The sequence below is a fragment of the Rhinopithecus bieti genome, unplaced genomic scaffold, assembly GCF_001698545.2.
Source record: "Rhinopithecus bieti isolate Rb0 unplaced genomic scaffold, ASM169854v2 scaffold_12476, whole genome shotgun sequence".
In the NCBI taxonomy this organism is placed as follows: Eukaryota; Metazoa; Chordata; class Mammalia; order Primates; family Cercopithecidae; genus Rhinopithecus; species Rhinopithecus bieti.
In genome coordinates, this window is record NW_016807303.1 from 449,959 (window position 1) to 473,043 (window position 23,085).

At 35.5% G+C, this 23,085-nt stretch overlaps 1 protein-coding gene across 1 annotated transcript in view; it reads right to left on the bottom strand.

Moving 5' to 3' along the window:
• COL12A1 (collagen type XII alpha 1 chain) overlaps window positions 1–23,085 on the bottom strand; it is a 128,276-nt gene that overhangs the window by 99,467 nt on the left and 5,724 nt on the right. Inside the window, 10 exon segments of the mRNA XM_017881122.1 lie at window positions 535–807; window positions 3,812–4,084; window positions 5,907–6,509; window positions 6,712–7,002; window positions 11,652–11,825; window positions 12,503–12,667; window positions 12,835–13,098; window positions 14,972–15,031; window positions 15,480–15,623; window positions 17,361–17,477. Of these exon segments, the coding sequence (XP_017736611.1) occupies window positions 535–807; window positions 3,812–4,084; window positions 5,907–6,509; window positions 6,712–7,002; window positions 11,652–11,825; window positions 12,503–12,667; window positions 12,835–13,098; window positions 14,972–15,031; window positions 15,480–15,623; window positions 17,361–17,477 (2,364 nt within the window).

The following is a 23,085-nucleotide window of genomic DNA, read 5'->3' on the forward strand; positions in this document are numbered from 1 at the left end:
CCGGCCTTAGCATTTAAATTCTATTGACACAAGGCCGGGCGCGGTGGCTCATGCCTGTAATCCCAGCATACCGGGAGGCCAAGGCAGGCAGATCCCCTGAGGTCAGGAGTCTCAGACCAGCCCGGTCAACATGGTGAAACCCTGTTTCTACTAAAAAATACAAAAATTAACTGAGTGTAGTTGCACGTGCCTGTAATCACAGCTACTTGGGAGACTGAGTCAGGAGAATCACTTGAACCCGGGAGGTGGAGGTTGCAGTGAGCCGTGCCACTGCACTCCAGCTTGGATGACAGAGGGAGACTCTGTCTCAAAAAAATTAATAAATTAATTAATTAAATCTATCGACACAAATAAATAATGTCATGATTAAGTAAAAAAAAAAAATTAAACTTAAGTCTAAAAGGACTATGGTCTAACATACTCAAATAACTGAAACAAAGTGTCTCATGAGTTTTTTATCTGGATAGTTGTCCCAATTTTCCCTTCTAGTCTAAGAGTTTGGTTGTCACCATATGATAAGCATATTTCCTCTACCTTCTTCAGTGGCTGCGTTTCCAGTTAATGGAGAACCAGGTCCCGAGAAATATTCAGGAATTACAGTTACTTCATATTTTGTGTCTGGAATCAAGTTCTCCAGCGTTCTTCTCCTCTGATTGGGTGGGGTGGTAACTTCTCTGCTTTCTCCACCAGCAACTGGTCTATATATAATTCGATATCTTAAAACTCTCCCTGGAGCTTGAGTCCAAGTAATTTTAAAACTATCTGTAGTCTCATCTGTCACCTTTAGGTTTCGAGGTGCTCCTTTTACTGAAATACAAAAGAAAACAGATGTTAAAACATAAATTGACTGACTTTGTATGAAAAATACAAAAATTACTTTTTTATTACTAAATTATACCATTTCTCTAAAGAAATCCATGAGCAATTTATTTGCAAACATCCTGGTTTCTGCATTCATTTAGCCAGAGATTAACTAAATTCTGAAATAGCAAATATGAATTCTACAATATCCAGAAACAAACTAAGTACTGTTAATTTTTAATTACATAAAGATGTATATAATAGTAAACTTTTAAAATAATAAATATTCTATCAAATGCTAAATTTATACCACTATAAACTTCAAGAATAAAAACAATTCATTTCTTTGAATATAAGCAGCCAAGACTTTCACTCTTACTACATTTTCTCACGAAACTAGGAAAATAACACCTAACACCCGGCTCTACCATATCTACCCACCCAACCAAACTGTCTTATCCAGTCAGTCCCACACTAACTTTTTATCTGTATAGTCACTTGACTTGGAGAATAATTGGACCATACACAGGATGGAACAAGCAGAGAATTGGTACTTAATGAATGCTCATTAGATCTACATCTTGAAGCTAAGGTGCACTATGGGTAACCTCCACAGACTCATAATTTTAAAAGCATTTTTCATTAAGCCCAAATGAGAACATCATTTGGTTTTGTGTTCAGTAAACATGTTTAAATGACCCTCTTGCTCAATGGGGCCAACTGTCTCTATAGACAATATATTCAGGAAAGATGAACTAAAGGTCTTTGTCTTCTCAGTCCACTGGGGTGAAAGCTTCATACAACATGCCTGGCATGTATCACACAGACATTTAGAAGTTTACTTAAATATTCAACACATCAATAGATCACTCCAGGGAGAAAGAAAGGAAGGAAGTATATCTCTCCAGGAAGGAAAGAAATGGTACTTGGCCAACTTACACCCATGATTCATTTTGTATTGGAAGGAAAAAGATTAAACAAGTCAGAACAAATCAGCAGATAGACTGATGGGTTGGAATCCTAGCTCTGAAGCTTAATAGATATGTAATTCTGAGCCGTAGATTACTCTAGCAGCAAAACATGACTATTTATAGGATTATTTAAGTGGTTAAATGAGATAATCTACGGAAAACATTTAGCAGAGCATCTGACACATAGCAGAAGCTCTATAATTGTTAGCTTAATGAAAGTATTACATTGGAAACTTTCTTATCAACTAAAGAAAATTTAAATCCCAGATTCCATTACAGACAATATAACTGAAAAGATATTACCCAACTCCATTGTAGTAGCCCAATGACCAAAAACTAGAGTGTGTATGAATGGAGTGACTTCTACTCAAAAACCCTGAGACAAGTCCTCTCTTGAGACAGATTTCCCATTCCCCTCCCAAAATGCTGAAGAGAAAGGGTCAGGGTCATTGAGTAGCAGTGTGGGCATTACAGGAAAAGCATCAGAAAGTCAAAAATATCTGAGTATGGCCTTCTTGCTTATATGACCACAAAAGTCATAAGATGAAAGGACTTCTTAGGCCATTTAGATTATGTAGTGGCCTTCAGGAAGAAATATACCTAAACCATGAAAAAAAAAAAAAGAAAAATAGCAATCTTATCTGAAAAAATGTTTCAGAGAAAAAAGATTCTCTAGCTTTTATCAGTATAGTATGCCAATGTGTACCATCCCTGTCAGCAAATACTTCTGTATAACCATCTTAAATTCCTCACACTATTCTTTCAGGATCTTTACCTCCTATTCCCAGTCAAAAGAGGAAACAACAATTGACATCTATTGTGATACTTTGCTATGCTAATGTTAAAGAATAATTGCCTTGCCTTAGTCTTCCGCTAACCAACTTAAATTGGTGCCCTTAAATGTCAAACATAACAAAGTGTGTCCAAATATATTCAACTCTATCCAGTAAGGAGTACATATGTAAACAAATACTGCTTAAAACATTTGGCAAAATTTGCACACCATGTTCATAGCAGCAATATTCACAAAAGGTACATGCAGCCCAAATATCCACTGATGAATGGAGATAAACAAAATGTGAAGCAGGGCGCCATGGTACATGCCCGTAGTCCCAGCTACTCAGGAGGCTGAGGCAAGAGGATCATTTGAGCCTAGGATTATGAGGCCAACCTGGGTAACACAGTAAGAACCCCATCTTAAAAGATATGTGGTGCATACATACAGTGGAATATTATTCAACCATAAGTAGAAAGGGCATTCTGACACACGCTACAACATGGATCAACCTTGAAGACATTTACTGTGTGAAATAATCCAGGCACAACAAGACAAGTACTGAAAGAGCCCTCTCAAGTAAGGTAGTTAATCAGAAGGAATTCTGTCTCTAATTCCTAGAGACAGAAAATAGAATGGTGGTTTCCAGGAGTAGAGGGAAGGAGGGAATGGGGAGTTATTGCTTAATGAGTACAGAACTTCAGTTTCACAAGTTCTAAAGATGGATGGTGGTGATGGTAGCACAACAAGGTGAATGTACTTAATGCCACTAAAATGTGCACTCAAAAAATGGTTAAAATGGTAAATATGTATACTTTAGTACAACTTTTTAAAAGAAAATAAATAATTGATAATATACTTATTACCAATATATATACGTGTGTGTGTGTGTATATATATATATATATATATACATATTTGCCATAACTCGGTAAGTACAGTAAAAATTTTCAGAAAGATTTAAGACATGACATTCCTGAAATGTGGGACCAAAAATGATGGATAAGCAGTATTTCAAAAGTTAATTCCATAATTATCAATAGTTCTCTAGGTCTCTTAACTTCAAATTCATCAAAAGAATTCTAAGGTTTTTTACTTAAAAGTTATTTTCTCTTTCTAAAAGATTTATGAAAAGCTGTCTTTAAAAGATGCCAAATCTTACGAAGGCATTGGCAATTCTGAACTATAAAGCAGATGGTTATTAACTTTGTACTGCAATAAATTATTCATTTTTGAAAACCAGTGGCAGAAATCCCCATCACACCTTCTTCGGTGGTCTCCTCTCCAGCTAAGGGAATGCTGAAGCCATCCTCATACTCCGCAGTCACATTGACCAAATACAGGGTCTCTGGCTTCAGGTTGCTGAGAACAACACTGGTGCTCGATGCTGGCTCCACCACAGTGACCTCATCATCCCCAGTTGCTTCCTTGTAGGTGATGTGATATGAAAAAACATTTTCTCCAGCTGGAGACCAGTTGATTTTGAAACCATAAGAAGTCACTTCTGAAAAACTAAGATCCTTTGGAGGGACGTAAGCTATTTAAAAAAAAAAAAAAAAGTTAAAAATGTTTGAATCTGTAAAACAAAACCATAACCAATATTTAAATGTTTATAAAATGGGTTATATTAATTTGGGAGAATGGTGCTCATTGAGACCACTGTACTGAGTACCTCATCTACATTTGACCATTGAGAGAAAGCCCACCCCCCAACTTACAACCCAACAAGAGATCTTGATTATTCACCTTGAGTATCCATAATACTAACTTCTGCTATGTAAATGAGTGATTAAATTTGAATGTGAATTTTGAGATTCTTAAAGCAGTAGCAATAGAATGGCCTTGCCCACAACTGGAATATTTAAACCATAGCAGACCTAAAATGAACCATCCACATTTTCCCATTCATCCCTGGTACTTGGATATTAACCTTTGGTGGTTTGCAGACAAATATTTCAAAGTAAAATTAAGGAATTTTCCCAACAACAAAATGTTTATTAAACGAAGCAGTTATTAAACTAAATCACAGAAAGAGACAATGTTTAACACATACAGTATATCCTTAGGGGGCACACAATCAAAATGGAGAAACGAGACAATGCAACATTATTAACAACCATAAAAAAAAAAAGCTGGAAGGTCGTGGGGGCTAATGCCTATAATCTCAGCACTTTGGGAGAATGAGGTGGGTGGATCACCTGAGGTCAGGAGTTCAAGACCAGATTGGCCAACATGATGAAACCCCATCTTTACCAAAAAAAAAAAAAAATAAGAAAAATTAGCTAGGCAAGGTGGCAGGCACACTCCTGTAGTTCCAGCTACTGGGGAGGCTGAGGTGCAAGAATTGCTTGAACTGGGGAGGCAGATATCGCAATGAGCATAGATTGCACCACCGCACTCCAGCCTGGGTGACAGAGTGAGACCCTGTCTCAAAAAAAAAAAAAAAGCAGTACATAGGAAAGCCAACTGATGAACGTGATAGCATGCTAGTGCTAAGACAGTTACAGTTGAGGAAGGCTTCATAAAAAGGATGGGACTTTTTTATTATTATTATACTTTGAGTTCTGGGGTACATGTGCAGAACGTGCAGGTTTGTTACATAGGTATAAACGTGCCATGGTGGTTTGCTGCATCCATCAACTGGTCATCTACATTAGGTATTCTAGTAATGCCATCCCTCCCCTAGCCCTCCCGACAGGTCCTGGTGTGTGATGCCCCCACCCCCGTGTCCATGTGTTCTTATTGTTCAACTCCCACATATGAGTGAGAACATGCAGTGTTCGGTTTTCTGTTCCTGTATTAGTTTGCTGAGAATGATGGTTTCTAGCTTCATCCATGTCCCTGAAAAGGACATTAAACTCAAGGGATGGGACTTTTAATTAAACATTGAAAAGTAGATCAGGCAAACGAAGAAAATTCCAGATGTGACAAACGATGCCCAAAATGATCCAGGAAATGCATAAAAAGAATCCAAAGGTGCAGGACTATATTCTCATCACCTTTGAGTTGAAGGACCCAGCTCAGTATCCAGCACATAGTGAACACCCCATACTTGGGACTTAGATTCTAAATGACACATACATATGACAAAACTTGTTCCTAAACCTGCTTGAGGATCTAGGAACAGAAATATCTCATGACTCTTATGAGTAAACGGCTTTTTCACCAACTAAAATATGATCCATACCCAGGAGAAAGTCATATCTCAGAGCTAAGTAAACTAAGTTCAATAGTTTTCAATAACGTAGAAAAGTTACCTTTTCTTGTCTATAAAAAGAATTGAAGAAGCACATAATCCACAATTTTAGAAACCAAAATGCTTTGTTCATGAATAACTTTTACTCTCAAAGTCTACTAACCTTTCTTCTTTATAGCTGCCAATTCTTGCTCAATTCTAAGGCAGATAGACTGTGTGAGTTCAAAAGATATCCTCTGAAAAGCATCAAAATCTTCCACTGTGAACACATGGGTCTCTGCGGGAGGAGAGGCAATAGCTTCTAATTCGGAGCGAACAGCATCCTTCACACCAACTGCGAAGATTTCAACATCTGAATTCCTTAGTTTTATCGCAGGATCTCTGAAAGCATCTGATGATTTCCCATCCGTGATAAGAATCATGACCTTTGGCACATTGCTTCTTGATCCCTTGCTAGGCACAAATATTTTCTCTCTGACATAAGTCATTGCTTTGCCAGTATTTGTAGATCCTCCTCTGTAAGGGAAGGTGTTTATTGCTTCAATTATATCTTCCACTTTGGTGAATTTTTTCAAACTGAACTCAGTATGAGGATCCCGGCTGTACTGGACAAGACTAATCTGGACCCTATTTGGTGAAATTTCAAAACTTTTTACGAGAACTTCCAAAAAGGCTCTAACTTTAACAAAGTTTGCAATCCCAATGCTATAGGAGCCATCAACCAAAAACACAATATCGGCTTTTATATCCACACCACGTGAGCATTCTGTAAAGAGAAAAAAAGTATATTAAACTTCAATACATATTCATCATTAAAATATACATATCTAGCTTTCTTAGTATGCATGCTTCTTAAAAAAAAAAAAACTACTGCAAATATTTCATTCAAAACTAAGTCCTAACAAGTAAGGCATTCTGTCAAACAGACCTTCACATATTCCAAACACATGATGCACACATTAACTCACCCACTTGTACTTTCATTGGCTGAGTCTTCTCCATTATTGAGATGGGTTCACTGGATGTCATTCCCTTCATGGCAGAAACACTGATCTGGTATTCTGTGTCTGCTGAGAGGTCACGAACACTGAGTGTGGTTGTCTGAGGCCCCACACTCAGAGCGTGCTGTCGGCTTCCTGCTGTCATTGGTGTGAGGATGACTTTGTAGCCAGTCACTGGACTAGGAGATGGATTCCAACTTAGCTTAACGTATTTTGAAGAGACTTCCATGGCAATCAAATTTGAAGGAGGCTCAACAACTAAAAAGTTACAAGCAGACAGTGATTAATAACAGTGAGATGTAACCTTATTAATTTGGTCTTTAGGTTTGGACCTTCAAATCTCCTTATTCAAATTAATCCTGAATACATTGAAAAGAGTTGCCCAATACCCTCCTCAGTCTCCAATTTCACATGTCCCTATCAAACCAAAAGTGGCTTGACACTTGGCTTTTAGTCAAATTGCTGAGAAGTTAATGGAATAACAAAGTATTTGGAAGAAATTAATGTTGGGACACCTCAGGCCTAATTCTTCTCTGAAACCAAGATTTCCATTCTGGTTTTGGTATTCACTCTCAAGTGTCTTCATTCTCAAGTACCAAAGTAGGCACTTGATAAATATTTGTTAAATCAATGCTTCATTCAATTCTTTATGGAATTTTTCTCTTTTAATGACATCACAAAAGTGGAATCTTTAAAAGATGCTTTATAATATGCCAAGAAAGATAAAAATTTTGCAAACTATGCATCCAACAAAGGTCTAATATTCAGCATCTATAAGGAACATAAATTTACAAGAAAACAACACACAGCCCCATTAAAAAGTGGGCAAAGGACATAAACAGACACTTTTCAAAAGAAGACATCCATGTGGTCATTTAAGAATTTAGTAGTTCTTAAATGACAAGTTCTTATAATTTTAAACAATTTTATTTTCACTAGTTTCAGGGTAAGAAAAAAAGTTCAACTATGTTCACAGTGCCACCAAACAGAGGGGAAACAATGACTTATAACATGCATATTCACACACACATATCAATCCTCTAAAAAATGGTGATCCTTACTCAACATAGAACATAGTCATGCATTTGACTGTTAATATAAAGTATTTTAATATATTTCAGACGATATCAAAATTCTGGATTTGTCAATGGAATCAACTTCCCAGAAGATATAGTTCTAATTTTTTACAAATCAACCTGCAAGAAGTGTGTGTAAAAAGGCCCAAATTTACACATCACCTCCTCAAAAAAAAAAATCAGATGTAGCACACAAAAATGATGTTTATACTGAATAGGCAAAAGCTGGAAGCGTTTCTCTTGAAAACCAGCACAAGATGAGGTTGCCCTCTCTCACCACTCCTGTTCAATATAGAATTGGAAGTTCTGGCCAGAGCAATCAAGCAAGAAAAAGAAATAAAAAGCAACCGAATATAAAGAAAGGAAGTCAAACTACCCCTGTTTGCAGATGACATAATCCCTCTAGAAAACTGCATAGTTTCAGCCCAAAAGCTTATTAAGCTGATAAACAACTTTAGCAGAGTCTCAGGATATAAAATCAATGTGCAAAAATTGCTAGCATTCCTATACACAACAACAGTCAAGTTGAGAGCCAAATCAGGAACGAACTCCCATTCACAATGGGAGTTGTGAATAATAGAATAAAATACCTAGGAATACAGCCAACTAGTTAGGTGAAAGATCTCTACAAGAGGAACTACAAACCACTGCTCAAAGAAATCAGAGATGACAATGGAAAACATTCCATGCTCATAAACAGAAAGAACCAATATCATTAAAATGGCCATACTGCCAAAAGCAATCTAGAGATTGACCGCTATTCCTAATAAACTACCATTGAGATTCTTCACAGAACTGGAAACAAGTATTTTAAATTCATATGGAACAAAAAAGAATCCGAATATCTGAGGCAATCCTAAGCAGAAAGAACAAAGCTGGAGGTGTGATGCTATCTGACTTCAAACTATATTACAGGGCTGTGGTAACCAAAACAGCGTAGTACTGGTACAGAAACAGACACCTAGACCAATGGTACAGAATAGAGAATCCAGAAGTAAGACTGAACACCTACAACCATCTGATCTTCAACAACCCTGACAAAAATAAGCAATGGGGAAAGGACTCCCTATTCAATAAATTGTGCCCAGATAACTGGTTAGCCATATGCAGAAGATTGAATCTGGACCCCTTCCTTACACCATATAAAAAAATTAACTCAAGATGGACTAAAGACTTAAATGTAAGACCCAAAACTGTAAAAATCCTGGAAAACAACTAGGCAATACCATTCAGGACATAGATTTCATGACAAAGATGCCAAAAGCAATTGCAACGAAAACAAAAATTGACAAATGGGATCTAATTAAACTAAAGAGTTTCTGCACAGCAAAAGAAACTCAAAAGAAACTACCAACAGAGTAAACAGACAGCATACAAAATGGGAAAAAATTTTTGCAAACTATGCATCCAACAAAGGTCTAATATCCAGCATCTATAAGGAACATAAATTTACAAGAAAACAACACACAGCCCCATTAAAAAGTGGGCAAAGGACGTAAACAGACACTTTTCAAAAGAAGACATCCATGTGATCAACAATAATACAAAAAAAAGTTCAACATCACTGATTATTAGAGAAACGCAAATCAAAACCACAATGAGACACCATCTCACACCAGTCAGAATGGCTACTATTAAAAAGTCAAAAAATAACAAATGCTGGTGAGGTACTGGAGAAAAAGGAATGCCTATATACTGTTGGTAGGAGTGTAAATTAGTTCAACCATTGTGGAAGACAGTGCAGCAATTCCTCAAAGAACTAAGAACAGAAACACCATTTGACCCAGCAATCCCATTACTGGGTATATACCCAAGGAATATAAATCATCCTATTATAAAGATACATGCACACGTATATCCACTGCAGCACTATTCACAATATCAAAGACTTGGAATTAACATAAAACCCCATCAATGATAGACTGGATAAGGAAAATGTGGGACATGTATACCATGGAATACTATACAGCCATGAAAAAGAATAAGACCATGTCCTCTGCAGGGACATGGATAGAACTAGAGGCCATTATCCTTAGCAAACTAACACAGGAACAGAAAACCAAATATCACATGTTCTTGCTTATAACTGGGGGCTAAATGATGAGAACACATGGATACATAGAGAGAAACAACACACACATTGGGGCCTATTGGAGGGTTGAAGGTAGGAGGAGGGAGAGTATCAGGAAAAATAACTAATAGGTACTAGGCTTAATACCTGGGTGACAAAATGACCTGTACAACAAACCCCCCTGAAACAAGTTTATCTATGTAACAAACCTGTACATGTACACCTGAACTTAAAAGTTTAAAAAATGAAAATAATTTTGGCCCGGCGTGGTGGCTGTAATCCCAGCACTTTTGGGAGGCTGAGACGGGGGTATCACGAGGTCAAGAGATCGAGACCATCCTGGCTAACACAGTGAAACCCCGTCTCTACTAAAAAATACAAAAAACTAGCCGGGCGTGGTGGCGGGCGCCTGTAGTCCCAGCTACTCGGGAGGCTGAGGCAGGAGAATGGCATAAACCCGGGAGGCGGAGCTTGCAGTGAGCTGAGATCCGGCCGCTGCACTCCAGCCTGGGTGACAGAGCGAGACTCCGTCTCAAAAAAAAAAAGAAAATAATTTAAAAAATATATATTTAAAAATTATGTTTCAGTAAAAAGTAGTAGGAGGGAAGCCACAGAGATGCCACATGGAAATTTGGCCAAACCTGAGGGATACAGAGGCAGTACAGGCTAGTCCAGCAGAAGAGAGAAGCCTCAGGTTAGTCCAGCAGAAGAGAAAAGACACTAAAGAGAAATGTGAACACCTGTGATGCAGCCCCAGCACCCCCTACACAGGGAAAGTTCCAACAGTGGCAGAGAAAAAGTTTGGCCTACACTTGCATACATGCAACTGCACCCCAGGAAGAATTAAACTGTTAAAAGATTGAGTAAAGAGAAGTAATCAGAGAAAAGTGGAGGTGAATGAGATGGATTTTATAATAATACAAAGCAAAAAGGTTAGACATTAGACAGTAAAACAAAGGAACAGATTGAGAGTCCATGAAGTAATGAGAAGTTTTGAGACAGAATTAGGACCAATGAACATTTTGACAAAATGTTCAGAGATTGGAGATTAAAGAGTTTGTACGATCGAAGATGTCACTATTTAGAATTTATGTTTAATCACTTAAAGATTCTCAGGCTGAGAGGAAAACAATGATGGAAAAATATAAAGGCTTTAGGTTGTTATTTTAATGTTCAAAAGAATGCTTTTGAAATGTCTCTTCTTTCTCCCATGTAATTAGAAGTAATAACTAATAGAAATGGGAGAATTTTCTAATGGAAGGATCACATTGACTGACCTTTGAAATATTCTTAAAAGCTTTCAAAACATTACACAGAGCATAATGATAGAAAACCCTTGTTCTTAGCCAGTTAATAGAAACATTTTTACTATTTTAAGTTGCAAATGTCTTTCCAGCCCATCAACGTTTAAATCAGAGTGCAAGATAATTAAAGCAAGTACCATAATCGCATAATTAGACAGACATTCAATGTACACAAAAGAGTCTTAAACAAAAGAGTAAATCCTAACTTGTCACTCCCAAAAAAAATTTTAAGAACTTTGCAATGATACATTTTATTGAATGTTCTACTGGAAGGAAAAACAATGCAAATGGTATCAACAAATTGAGTTGCTAAAAAACAATGCAAATGGAGTATACAATTGGAGAATCACTGGAAGAAACATTTAAGTATGTCTACTTCTAAGATAACTATAAAACTGTAAATACTCAAACAATGGAAAAGACTAACACATGGGGAATACTACACAGTCTACTCACCTTCTTCTCCACTAACCAATTCACCAAGTTGTTCATCAACACCTGAGCACACCTGGGAGATGATCTCATTCTGAATATCCACAATTGCATCAAAGTTGGCCACATTGAAAACATGGTTCAGTGAAGGTGTGGAGGCAATTTGTTTGAGTTCTTTTGCATCTGCAGCTTTAATGCCTTTGAAACAAAAGGATAAGGACATATTGAAATGGGAAATGTGCCAACTGACTGGGAGGAGTTCTTCATTTTCTCTGTCTTTCACAACTGAAGACATGTTCAAATCGTTATTAAGTCATAAGCCAGATTGCTTTGCTTCATAACGAATGTGCAACTGTGCAGATGACAAAAACATTTTGTAATTTGGCATAGAGTGGCCAGCCAAAGAGGAAAACAAATGGTTAGTTAAACAGAGTGGGCTTTCATCCCAACCATACCATCACATGTCTTTGCCATCTGTAAAGATAATACTTTTTTCTTCCAGAGTCCTGAATAAGCTGGAGCCCTCTGAATTCTTCAAGTATTACATAATATAGGAAACACATAAAAAACACTTAATGATAATACAAGGAGGATCTTTATTAGAATCATTGGCCCAGCATTCTTTGAAAAGTAGAGAGCTGGCAAAGAATGTGAATACCACCTTCCTAAATACATATGCTAAGGGAGTTATATAAGGAAAATAGATAAGCAGAATTTTTACTTAAAGAGAATTTAAGTCTTTAATATTACACTATAAAAATGCAGTAAACACTTCTAATAGCATCCTTCCTTAAGGAATCAATATTTCATCTTCCTAAACATTAAGTATACTGCAGGAGTTGTAAAATGGAAATAATTAACTGAACTTAACCTACCCAAGGAGAAAACTTCAACTCCAACATTACGAAGCTCTCTTGCTGGAATTTCCACTTCATCCTGGGATTTTCCATCCGTAATAATAATTGCCACTTTAGGAAAGCCAACTCTTGCCCCAGCAGATTCCGTGAAAGTATTTTTAACTAAATAATCAATGGCATCCCCTAAAGGGAAAAGAAACATGTTCATTTACTCTGTACTACACAATTTTCCAAAGTCAAAACTATGCGAATAATGTCAAAATATTTAATATGTAATAGGCAATGCGTCATTTCTTTCTGAAACAGACATTTCATTTATTTTTGACTTTAAAGAAATCTGTAGAACATACCTGTCATTGTGTTGCCACCTTTATATGGAATTTTTTTTATTGCAGCAAGAAGCTCATCCCTTTGGTAGTACTGATTTAAGTTAAATTCAGTCCTGGTATCAGAGCTGTACTGAACAACTCCAACTCTTGTCTTCTCTTCCCCAATGTCAAAAGCAGACACAAGAGCAGCAATAAAGTCTAAAATGTACTTGAAATTATTTCTTCCCACACTCCAAGAGCCATCCACAAGGAAAACCAGATCAGTCCAGGCACTGACAGAGCATTCTGTAATACATTTGATATCTTTTTAAATGATGTTTTATTAAATCAGCTCATCAATACATGCTAACATTGCAAGAATGTCGGCTCCTTAAATCATTCTGTTCATTAGAACATATTCACCGATTGTTCTTTACCCACATGCACAAACGAATACACAGTTTTACTAACAACACATAGAAGCATTTTCGATGCCTTTATCAAGATGAATTCATGGAACTAGATGTCTTTAAATTGCTATATAAGACATTATACAAAAAGAGATAAATAGATCTATAACCTGCTCTCCGGGGCATAAAGTACAAGTATTCGTGCTATCAACCTATCCATTTTTATAAACTATACCCTCACTCTTCTTTACAAGTACAAATTTTATAAAACATTTAGGAGTCACACAAAAGAAATACAAGCAAAGGGTTTTTATTCCTTGGTATTTATCAACAAATAAATACAAAATAATTTCTGTACCATTCAAGGAAGTGCAGTTGAGTTGAAGACCTAATTTGTTAAGATTCTATTGCACTTTTCAATATAATTATCTAAAGTTTGTAGTAGGGTTAGTCTAGAGGGCTAAGGGAGCCTAACAGAAGTAAAAACAAGCATAAAGTTATGCAAAATAGTCAAAATATCTAGTCCTAATTATCAATATGTTTAAATTTGACAATTAAAACCTACTTTCAGTGAACAAAGAGGGTAAACAATTATTTTATTCAAAAGTTAATTCATGTGGTATTCTGAAATTATCAGAATACAATGATCAGCTTTTATAACTGAATATGTTATCTTTCCTTTTCTCTATGGTAGAGGTCAGGTTGGTTTTATGAAAATCTGTATTTGTAATGCAATACCAAGTGAATTTTCTGAAGATGATTTTGTCCTTGCAGTCAGTTGGTAGGTAATAAAAGAAGTATTTGGCTAGGAAGAGAAGGAGAGGGTGCTGGAAAATTTTGCAAGCCAAATACAAGTTGTATTCTTAAATAAGTTTTGCACACTATTTAATAGGTCAGTTCAAGCCTATTAAAAAGTCAATACTTGGCATAATACTTCAATTTAAAATCAATACTAATTGTTGCAACTATTAGCATCTGAAATAACGATAAACAGTGGTCTGGAGGGAATATTTCCAGATAAAGAGACTTTCGTGTTTATAATCTTTTTATTGTCATTCTAGGTCATAAATCCAAGTTTTAGAAGGTGACAAAATTAGAAGTCCAAGAAATCCCTTAAGGATCTATCCCCATAAGTCAGACAAAGCAATATAAGACAAAAGGAGGCTAATAACTGCAAGATCTAGACTGAACAAAATTGCTTTCATCTGATTACAAATGCACCAATTTATAAGAGGTGTGTTACAGAGACTGAAAAAGGTTACAACTTTTTCAACTAAGGCCATGTAAATAACCTAGAGAGGAGCATAACATACACATGGACTTAGAAAAGTATTTTCATGACAATTGTATTGCTTTGAACACTAGCTGAGGGCATCTCTCTCATGTTCCAGCCTTGTATTTCTCATATATTCCTAAGTACCACCTACTGCTATCAGTTTGTCTTTGAGAAACGAGCTGAGTCCTGAAATATGCTTTGTTTTCACCTATTGCCAAAATCCTGCAGGAAAGGTTGAACACACACAATTTCAAACTCTCCCATTGAAAAGAATATCTAGTAAATAGAATGAAAAACTGGCTAGAATGTCAGAACTTAAGTTATAATGGCTTAGTTATACATTATTCTTACATTGTCTGTGCTCCTTCTAGATAAAGCTTATAGAAATTAATATAGGAGTAAGATCAATCTATGTATATAACTGGAACATTTGTTCTATCCTATATTTATCACTTCCATGAATCTAAGCAAAAATAGTATGAGAAACACTCACTTTGTATCTCAGTTTTTCCAGGTTTCTTCTCCACTGGCTTTGTCGAACTACCTGTTTGAACTAAGTTAAAACTTTATTATTACAAAAGGAAATGAACCCAAGCAGACATTCTCTTTAAAATAGAATAAATATATTATATTAGTTTTTGCTATTGTCTCTTAAAAGTATGGTCCTGCCCAGCTTGTCAGAGAATACTGCCAGATAATCATTCCCTTGCAAGTAAGTTATTTTAGTGATATTTTGAGATATTTCAAAAGATATTCACTTTGTTGTCCAGCAAAGTTCAACATTTTTAATGGTCTTCATTTATAACATTCCTGCTGTTTCCAGAGACCAGAATTATAAACCAGGAATGAATTATTCATGTCCACTAATAACTAGGATAACAGAAAAAATAGTTAGTACTGGTATAAATTAACTCTGTATCACAAGAGATTAAATCTGAAGTAGGAAAACCTTTCTGCAAAATAAAAAGGATATAAGTATTTTAATTTATATATATGCTTACTTGTTAGTTGTCCTATAACTGGTACACTTTCTTCTACTTCATCATATGAAGTTATTGTCACCACATACTCTGTTTCAGGTACAAGTTCTGACAATAAAGTTTCAGTGGTACTAGCTGCAAGGGTAAATTCTTTAGTAGGCCCATCTGGAAATATAAAAAGGAAAATATCATTATTTTTTTTACTGCCTTCCAAAACTAAAATTTTGAATTTTAGAAATTTAATAAATGGACTGGTATTTCTTTTGTTACAATTATATTTAATACTTGTTTGAGAATTCAAGACTTTTCTAGTTTAAAGGTATACCAGAATATAGAACTAAAATCTTTCATTGATTTTGGAGACTAATGGGGATAACAGTTTTATAAATACAAAGAAAAGAATTTAATTTTAAGTTATGCATTGGAGGACAGCAGAGAGAGAGAAATAAGAGATGAAAATAAACTCAAGGAAAACAAACCCCAGAGGTTAAGACCAACCCCTAGTGGGAAATCTGTGTAGAAGCAGTGCATATTCCATACTCAAATGACTACATGCCTTAATTGGTAACATTGACCTCTGCATTGACTTAAGCAGGTATCAAATATTTCAAGGTCCAGTATATTAGGTGTTTACTTATATTTTGGCAATTATGTACTCCCTTCTAGATTCTGTTAATTCTCAATTCAATCAGGAAATATGGTGGTTCCTGGGAATTACATGCCTGATGATATTTTTAATTATATTGTTTTCGTCAAAATATAAATAATTAGGAAAGATAATAGGTGCAACAGACCGCTGAAAAATGCTCTTGGTTTGCAGGTGGAATATGCAAAACCAACCAAGATCCCCAGAGGACATCAAGACACTCAGACTCTGCCAGGTTGGGTAGTCCCAGTGTCAGTTTTGGAATTGCTGGGTGTCAGTTATTCCCAATATCTGGAAACTGTATGGACCCTGTTAGAACTGATTTTCTGCTTTGGAATGAATAAGTTAACTGCAAATATATTTGGGGAGAAAGATTCAAAGAGAAAAAAGTAAATTTTTGACTCCTTTTAAGTTTTTAAATCATCTTTTTTAATTCCTGGTAAATATTTCCTGGTAAATATTTCCTGGCTATATTTCCTGGTAAATCGGTATGTAAAATCATTAGTATTTTTAAAGGCTAAAAGATAAATAAACACAGTTCTAGTAATAAGCTGTGTTGACATCTTCCATCTCTACTGTCAGCCAGTCAAGACTTCTTCTTACCATTTAGCCAGTGTTAGTGGAAATGGTCATTTTCTCATTCCATTTTAGAACTAAAAATTAATCAATAGAGTTTGGTTCTCCACATTTTGGCAACATTATTAACACTAAAGACAATGTCTGAGAACAAGCAAAACAAGTTTTGTTTTCCAAGGATTCAGCCTAGTGTCTACAGAATCCACCTAGCCAAAGTAAATTCTTATCTGTCATCATGGTTGTTTACCATTATCACAGAATGATGTTTCCTGGATACTGAAATGTGTAGGATGCTGGGTAAGGTGTAACAACTTACTTCATCAGCTGATACTTTAAATGCTGAAAAGATTAAGTAATTCAAGAAGAATGCCAAGGAATGAGGATTTGATTTTATAAGATCAAAGATTACTAACAATATTTTGATCAGGTAAAAATAGAGTGAGATTTTAATAAGAACAGCCTACCACAGCAAAACATGTTATACTCAATAACATTAAAATATAACAGTGGATACTAGGCTGGAAATCTGAAACCTGAGTTCAGTAAATGTCTGGTGACATGGATCAAATCCCTCAGGCTTCCTAAAGCTCAGCTTCTTCATGATGAAATGGGAGAAGAGGTGGAGATTGAATTATATCATCTTGATGCTGCTGTCCTAAAACCCCAGTCTCAAAACTTACCTGTTGTAGGGTCCACCGTTATTCTGTAACCCACAATTGGATCAACTGGTTTTGCCCATGACATATGAACAGTATTTTCATCTATAATTTTAAAATTCAAGTCTGAAGGTGGGTCAACTGCAAAAGAGAGAGTTTATATTATTAAGGTTTTCAATGTCACAAAATGGTCAATTTAATTAATAAAGAATTGTGTTAAGCAAAGCTTTCTAAAATTGTCTTTGCATAAATTTGTTTCCAACAAATATAAAAGATATGTTGTTGGATAATAAAACTAAAAGCTGACAAAACATCAGAGAGTATACATATTACAGAAGACAGCACAAAACACTTTTGATTCTTGAGTTGCTAGGTCATTCAAGAATGGCCAGCAAAATCAAGCATAATAGAAACATATTTGGATACAAGTACATACAAGTACAATGAAATCACATATAATAACCACATATGCAAACAATTCACATAACAATTAAAGGAATTTCGATACATGCTGAGTGCATTTTGAACAAGCATGCTAAATCACAACCTGCTTACAACCAGAGAAGTTAATTCAAAACATTGACATAATACGTTTTTTCCCATAATATGGACAAGAATCAATGATGGTTTTGGTTCATTCTCTGCATTATTTGGCTTGTAATTATTCATTGTTATTTGATGAATCTCAATATGTAGCAGAGATGAAAAATATATTTTAATGAAAATGAGGAATCATGGGAAACAGTTATATCTGACAAGGAAATATACATTTAAATGTATATTCATATTCATAGGCAAGTATTCAAAAATAAGTGATGTTAATAATTTGTAGGCATATAAATAGTGATATTCAAAAGTTTATAAAACTAATATTCTGCCTGTTTACACCAGCTTGCTGAATGTTCCAGGGTGTAAACCAACACTATTAGTTCCTTTGCAGCAGGTATACTCCATACTAGAAAGGGCATTTTAGATTAAAATGCCAGTATGGTCCTTTACAAAACAATGGTTAATTATGAAAAGACAACATCAATGTATATTTATGGACATTTATTTACAGAACTTAAAGAAAACAGTGAAGAAGGATCAGTGATCTGAAGACATGACTGCGCATAAAAACTTGGAAAAGTCAATGACAGGAATAACTGAAAAGTATAGAAAGAAATAGTTTACATACAAAACTGTACAGCATCATGCATGTGTCAATGAAATGTTGACTTGTTTTTAGTTTCCCACAATGAACAAAAGCCTCCATGTACAATAGTCATTACACAAAGACGTTTCCTAAATATTTTATAATGATATTCTCTCTACAATGTTCATGCCTCATCATGCAGCATTGTACTGACTCACTGTCAGTGCATGGTTGATGAATTAAAAAGTATTACTCTTGAAACAGGTCAACGAATTAAGATGACTTTCAGCCACACTCTTCTTAAATGTTTTAGTCTGAAAGTATTCCTTGTGAGTCAGAATTTTTGCATCTGTTTTGAGAGATTACAATTTCCTTTTAGGTTTTTCCAAAGGTCAATTAAAATACACTAGTAGCTTTGAGACATGAGTCACAGAATTTAACTGGGGTTAAAGATTTATGTAATATTAATAACATGTTTTAATGGAAATAATTAAGCAAACATTTGCTTTAGTGGACTGCTGCCTCCAACTATAGGAGATGGCTTTTTATTTTTGTTGGATACACTAGTATTGGAATGAATGTTATATTCTTACTATCCATACACAGGCAGTGAGATTAGACTATTAATCTACATGCATGGTTTAATTACTCAACATTCTTCGGTCTTTAATCATATTTTGAGGTTTAGCTGTACTCATCACTTAGTATAGCATGCATGCAACAGATGTTAATAGGACAACGGGCATTAAGAATATCATTATAAAATATTGTTCCAATAGCAATGGCTCAGGACAAATTTAATGCAAAGGCAGACACAACTGGCCTGAGCATGCTTTTAAAAAAAATCAGTACATGGAAAAACAGTACCACCAACCTTGGAAGGAAAATGACCTGAAGCAGCGGACATTAGGTTAAAACTGCTGAAGGGCAGCAGCGGCCCCCCTTGTTGATATCCAAATGACCAGGATTCCAGATAAACTGAAAAATTGACTGTGGGGAAAAGTCTTTAACATTTCAGAGGATCTTGAGGTGTTCACAGAAACTGTGGTATGTGGGAATCAAAGTAGGAAAGAATGGCCAACCCGCATGGGTACAACAGACAGCCTGCTTCACTTTTCTTCTGGCCAATTTTATTGCATGTACAGCTTTTCAGGCTTGCCGTTCTATTTGTACATTTGTTTGTTTTGTTTCATGAAAAAATAATAATAAAGCAGATGTGAGTGTATGACCCATGTTAACATAAATCAATGCTAAAAAACGTACGTTATTAATTTGGAAATATTTTCTTTTACATAAAAATAATTCATAAACACCATCACATCATCACAGAGTCTAAGTGTTCCCTAAGACAATGCTGATAATGCTGATGCTAGAAATTTTCTTTTTTTTTGTTTTTGTTTGTTTGTTTGTTTTGAGATGGGGTTTTGCTCTTGTTGCCCAGGCTGGAGGAGTGCAGTGGTACAACCTTGGCTCACCACACCCTCAGCCTCCCGGGTTCAAGAGATTCTCCTGCCTCAGCCCCCTGAGTAGCTGGGATTACAGGCGAGCTCTACCATGCCTGGCTAATTTTGTATTTTTACTAGAGATGGGGTTTCTCCACGCTGGTCAGGCTGCTCTTGAAGTCCCGACCTCAGGTAATCCGCCCGCCTCAGCCTCCCACAGTGCTGGGATTATAGGCATGAGCCACCATTCCTAGCCCAGAAATTTTCAATTATGTACCAGCTGCATGTGGATTATAATTACAAAGAGCCATAGGTGCATAGGATGAGAATCCGAACCAAGAGAAACAGAATGAAAATTATAAATAAATAACAATCTTACATATATTCATAAAACCTGAATACTGATAGTGAAGAGACTAAAATTTAAGTATTTTTACTCATAGTTTAATTTCATATTTACAAAATAATGTTTTTTGTTATCAAAATACTATGCTAAGAAAGGCTCATTCTGATGAGATTTTTGTTACATAAACTTTTGCTACATAAATCCTGTTACATAAACAGGATTTAGGACGTTTTGGGAATGTTAATAATAGCTGACACTTACTGAGTGTCCTCTACAACAGGCAGAGAGCTGGTTACTGTGTTGCCACTTTTTTCCTTGTAAGAACCCAGTGATGGACCTTATTATCCCTGCTTTACAGATAAATCAGTGAAATTCAGAGAGATTAACACAGCCAATAGGCAACAACACTTGGATTCCACGGTCTGACTACAAAAACATACAGTTTTCTACTGTACTAGATTAGATGCAAAGTAGAAGAAATAGTTCCATCAAAAATTAACTTTAGAAAACAATATTTATAAGTAGTTGCTTTTAAACCATTTATGCCTGAGGTTGCAATTTTTTGAATTTTTGTAATCAGACCTTGGCAATGACCTTGAGCAGTAGGATATAAATAACTGCCACATGCTTAGCATTCCAGTAATGGAACACTAGACATAAATGGGTTTAATATATACATATTTTTAATATGTACATATATTTGTAAATATAAACAATATTTATATGGAACTGATTTATATGTATACATGAATAATCATATGTGTATATATTATACATATTACATATTATTATACGTATATACATAAATATGTGGTATTCAGTTATCTCCAATTCAGATATAGATGGAATTTGGTATATTAACTTTATACACTTGTTCAAGTATTTAAAACTAAAGTGTCCATTTTGATATATAACTTTTTGAAACATTTTTAATAGGGCACCCCAAAAGGGGCTATGTCCAAGAAATTACCAGCCACTGTAGAGATGAATGAAGACAAGGATGGATAGACAGGTGGGAAAATGGATGAGCGGGAGTGGAGGAGTGTAATAAGTATTGGTAAGTATATACAATGTGCTATAGATAAATCAAAGCTAAGAATACACTACTAAAATATCTTGATGAACTAGTAAGATCTTTAGTTTGATATATGTGATAACAACACTGGAAAGGATACTACCTTAATAGTAGAAACCTTGACAAGTGTGCAATATGCGATGAGTTAACTATATTCTATAGGCATTAATTTATGTTTGCCAAGCAAAATTAGTATAAATGTAATGATCTTTGCCATGATATAGAAATTCATTTCATTTGAGTTTTCAAGGTACCATAAATAACCAGTTGAAAAGATAATATTTTAGAATAAGCTACAGATTATTTTGTACACATTATAAAATGTGTCCTCTCATTAAACTTTCTGGAACAACCAGTTGTTAAGCACAAAGAAAGCACAGTGTGACCAAACCAGCACTAACCTAGGACTAGAAGACTGGGGTCTTGTCTGTTTTTCACATCTAAGTAGGTGCATTAGTTGACCAAGTGATTCAGCCTCTCTGGGCCTCATTTTCTCATTTGGAAAATGAGAGTAGAATAGATGATCTCTATGTTAGCCTCTAGTTTGAAATTTCTGTTATAACACAAATTAGACATAGGATTATAGAAATATATACAAAGTAGTCTCTTAACCTAGACACAAGACAAAGCCATAGCCACAACTCACAGATGAATTGATAATATTCATTTGTTTATTATATATTATAAACTATAAACCAGACTAACCAAAATTAACACTCTGTTTTTCACAAAACCTGTGTTCATCTCTAATCCTAGATTAATTAGAAAAGTGTCCAATTCTCAGGGAATACTGGCCATTAACCTTTAAACACAAAGTGTTAAATTTTCTACAGGATAATTAACACACTGTATGATACATGAACCAAAAATAATTCATACATTCTAGGCCACTCAGATATGGCTGATAAAGTCTATGCAGTGATACAGTTGATAAAGTCTATACAGTGGCTAAAAATTATAAATACTGAAGTGAAAAAAATCATTTCCACTCTTATTTCTATAGGACAAGATAACATAGTATGAAAATATAGCTCCTAATACAAATAAGCAGAAGAAAACAAGACAAAATATTACCACTATAAAAGGAAGAAATGCAAAAGTGAATGCCAAAACATTTAATTAATGTTTTCAAAAAGGTATTGGGTTTTTAATATACAAAACATTAAGGTCATAGAAAATGGTGATAAAATAGTATGAATGTAAGAGTGCAAGTGTGAGTCATGAAAGGAAAAGAAACGTAACTGTGGCTACTTTAGGACTCAGATTGAAATGGCATGGCACCAAATAGAGTCCCAAGTTGAAATTTTGAAATGCCCCCAACAGAAATATTTCAAAGAAATTCTGGTCCCAGCCCAGTGTCCCCAGAAAGGCTTTGGACATAAATTTTGTTAGTCCTTCAAAGGCTCCTAGCACCACTTAGGAGTCAACACCAGAGCTGTGCTGTCCAGCACGGGAGCAACCAGACATGTGTGGCTATCAAGCTCTTGAAATGTGGCCAGAACAAAATAAACAGTGTTGCTTGTAATCCCAGACTTTGGGAGGCTGAGGCAGGTGGATCGATTGAGGCCAGAGGTTCAAGACCAGCCTGGCCAACATGGTGAAACCCCATCTCTACTAAAAATACAAAAATTAGCCAAGCATGGTGGCAAACCCCTGTAGTACCAGCTACTCAGGAGGTTAAGGCATGGGAATCACTTGAACCCAGGAGGCAAAGTCTGCAGTGAGCCGAGATCAAGCCACTACACTCCAGC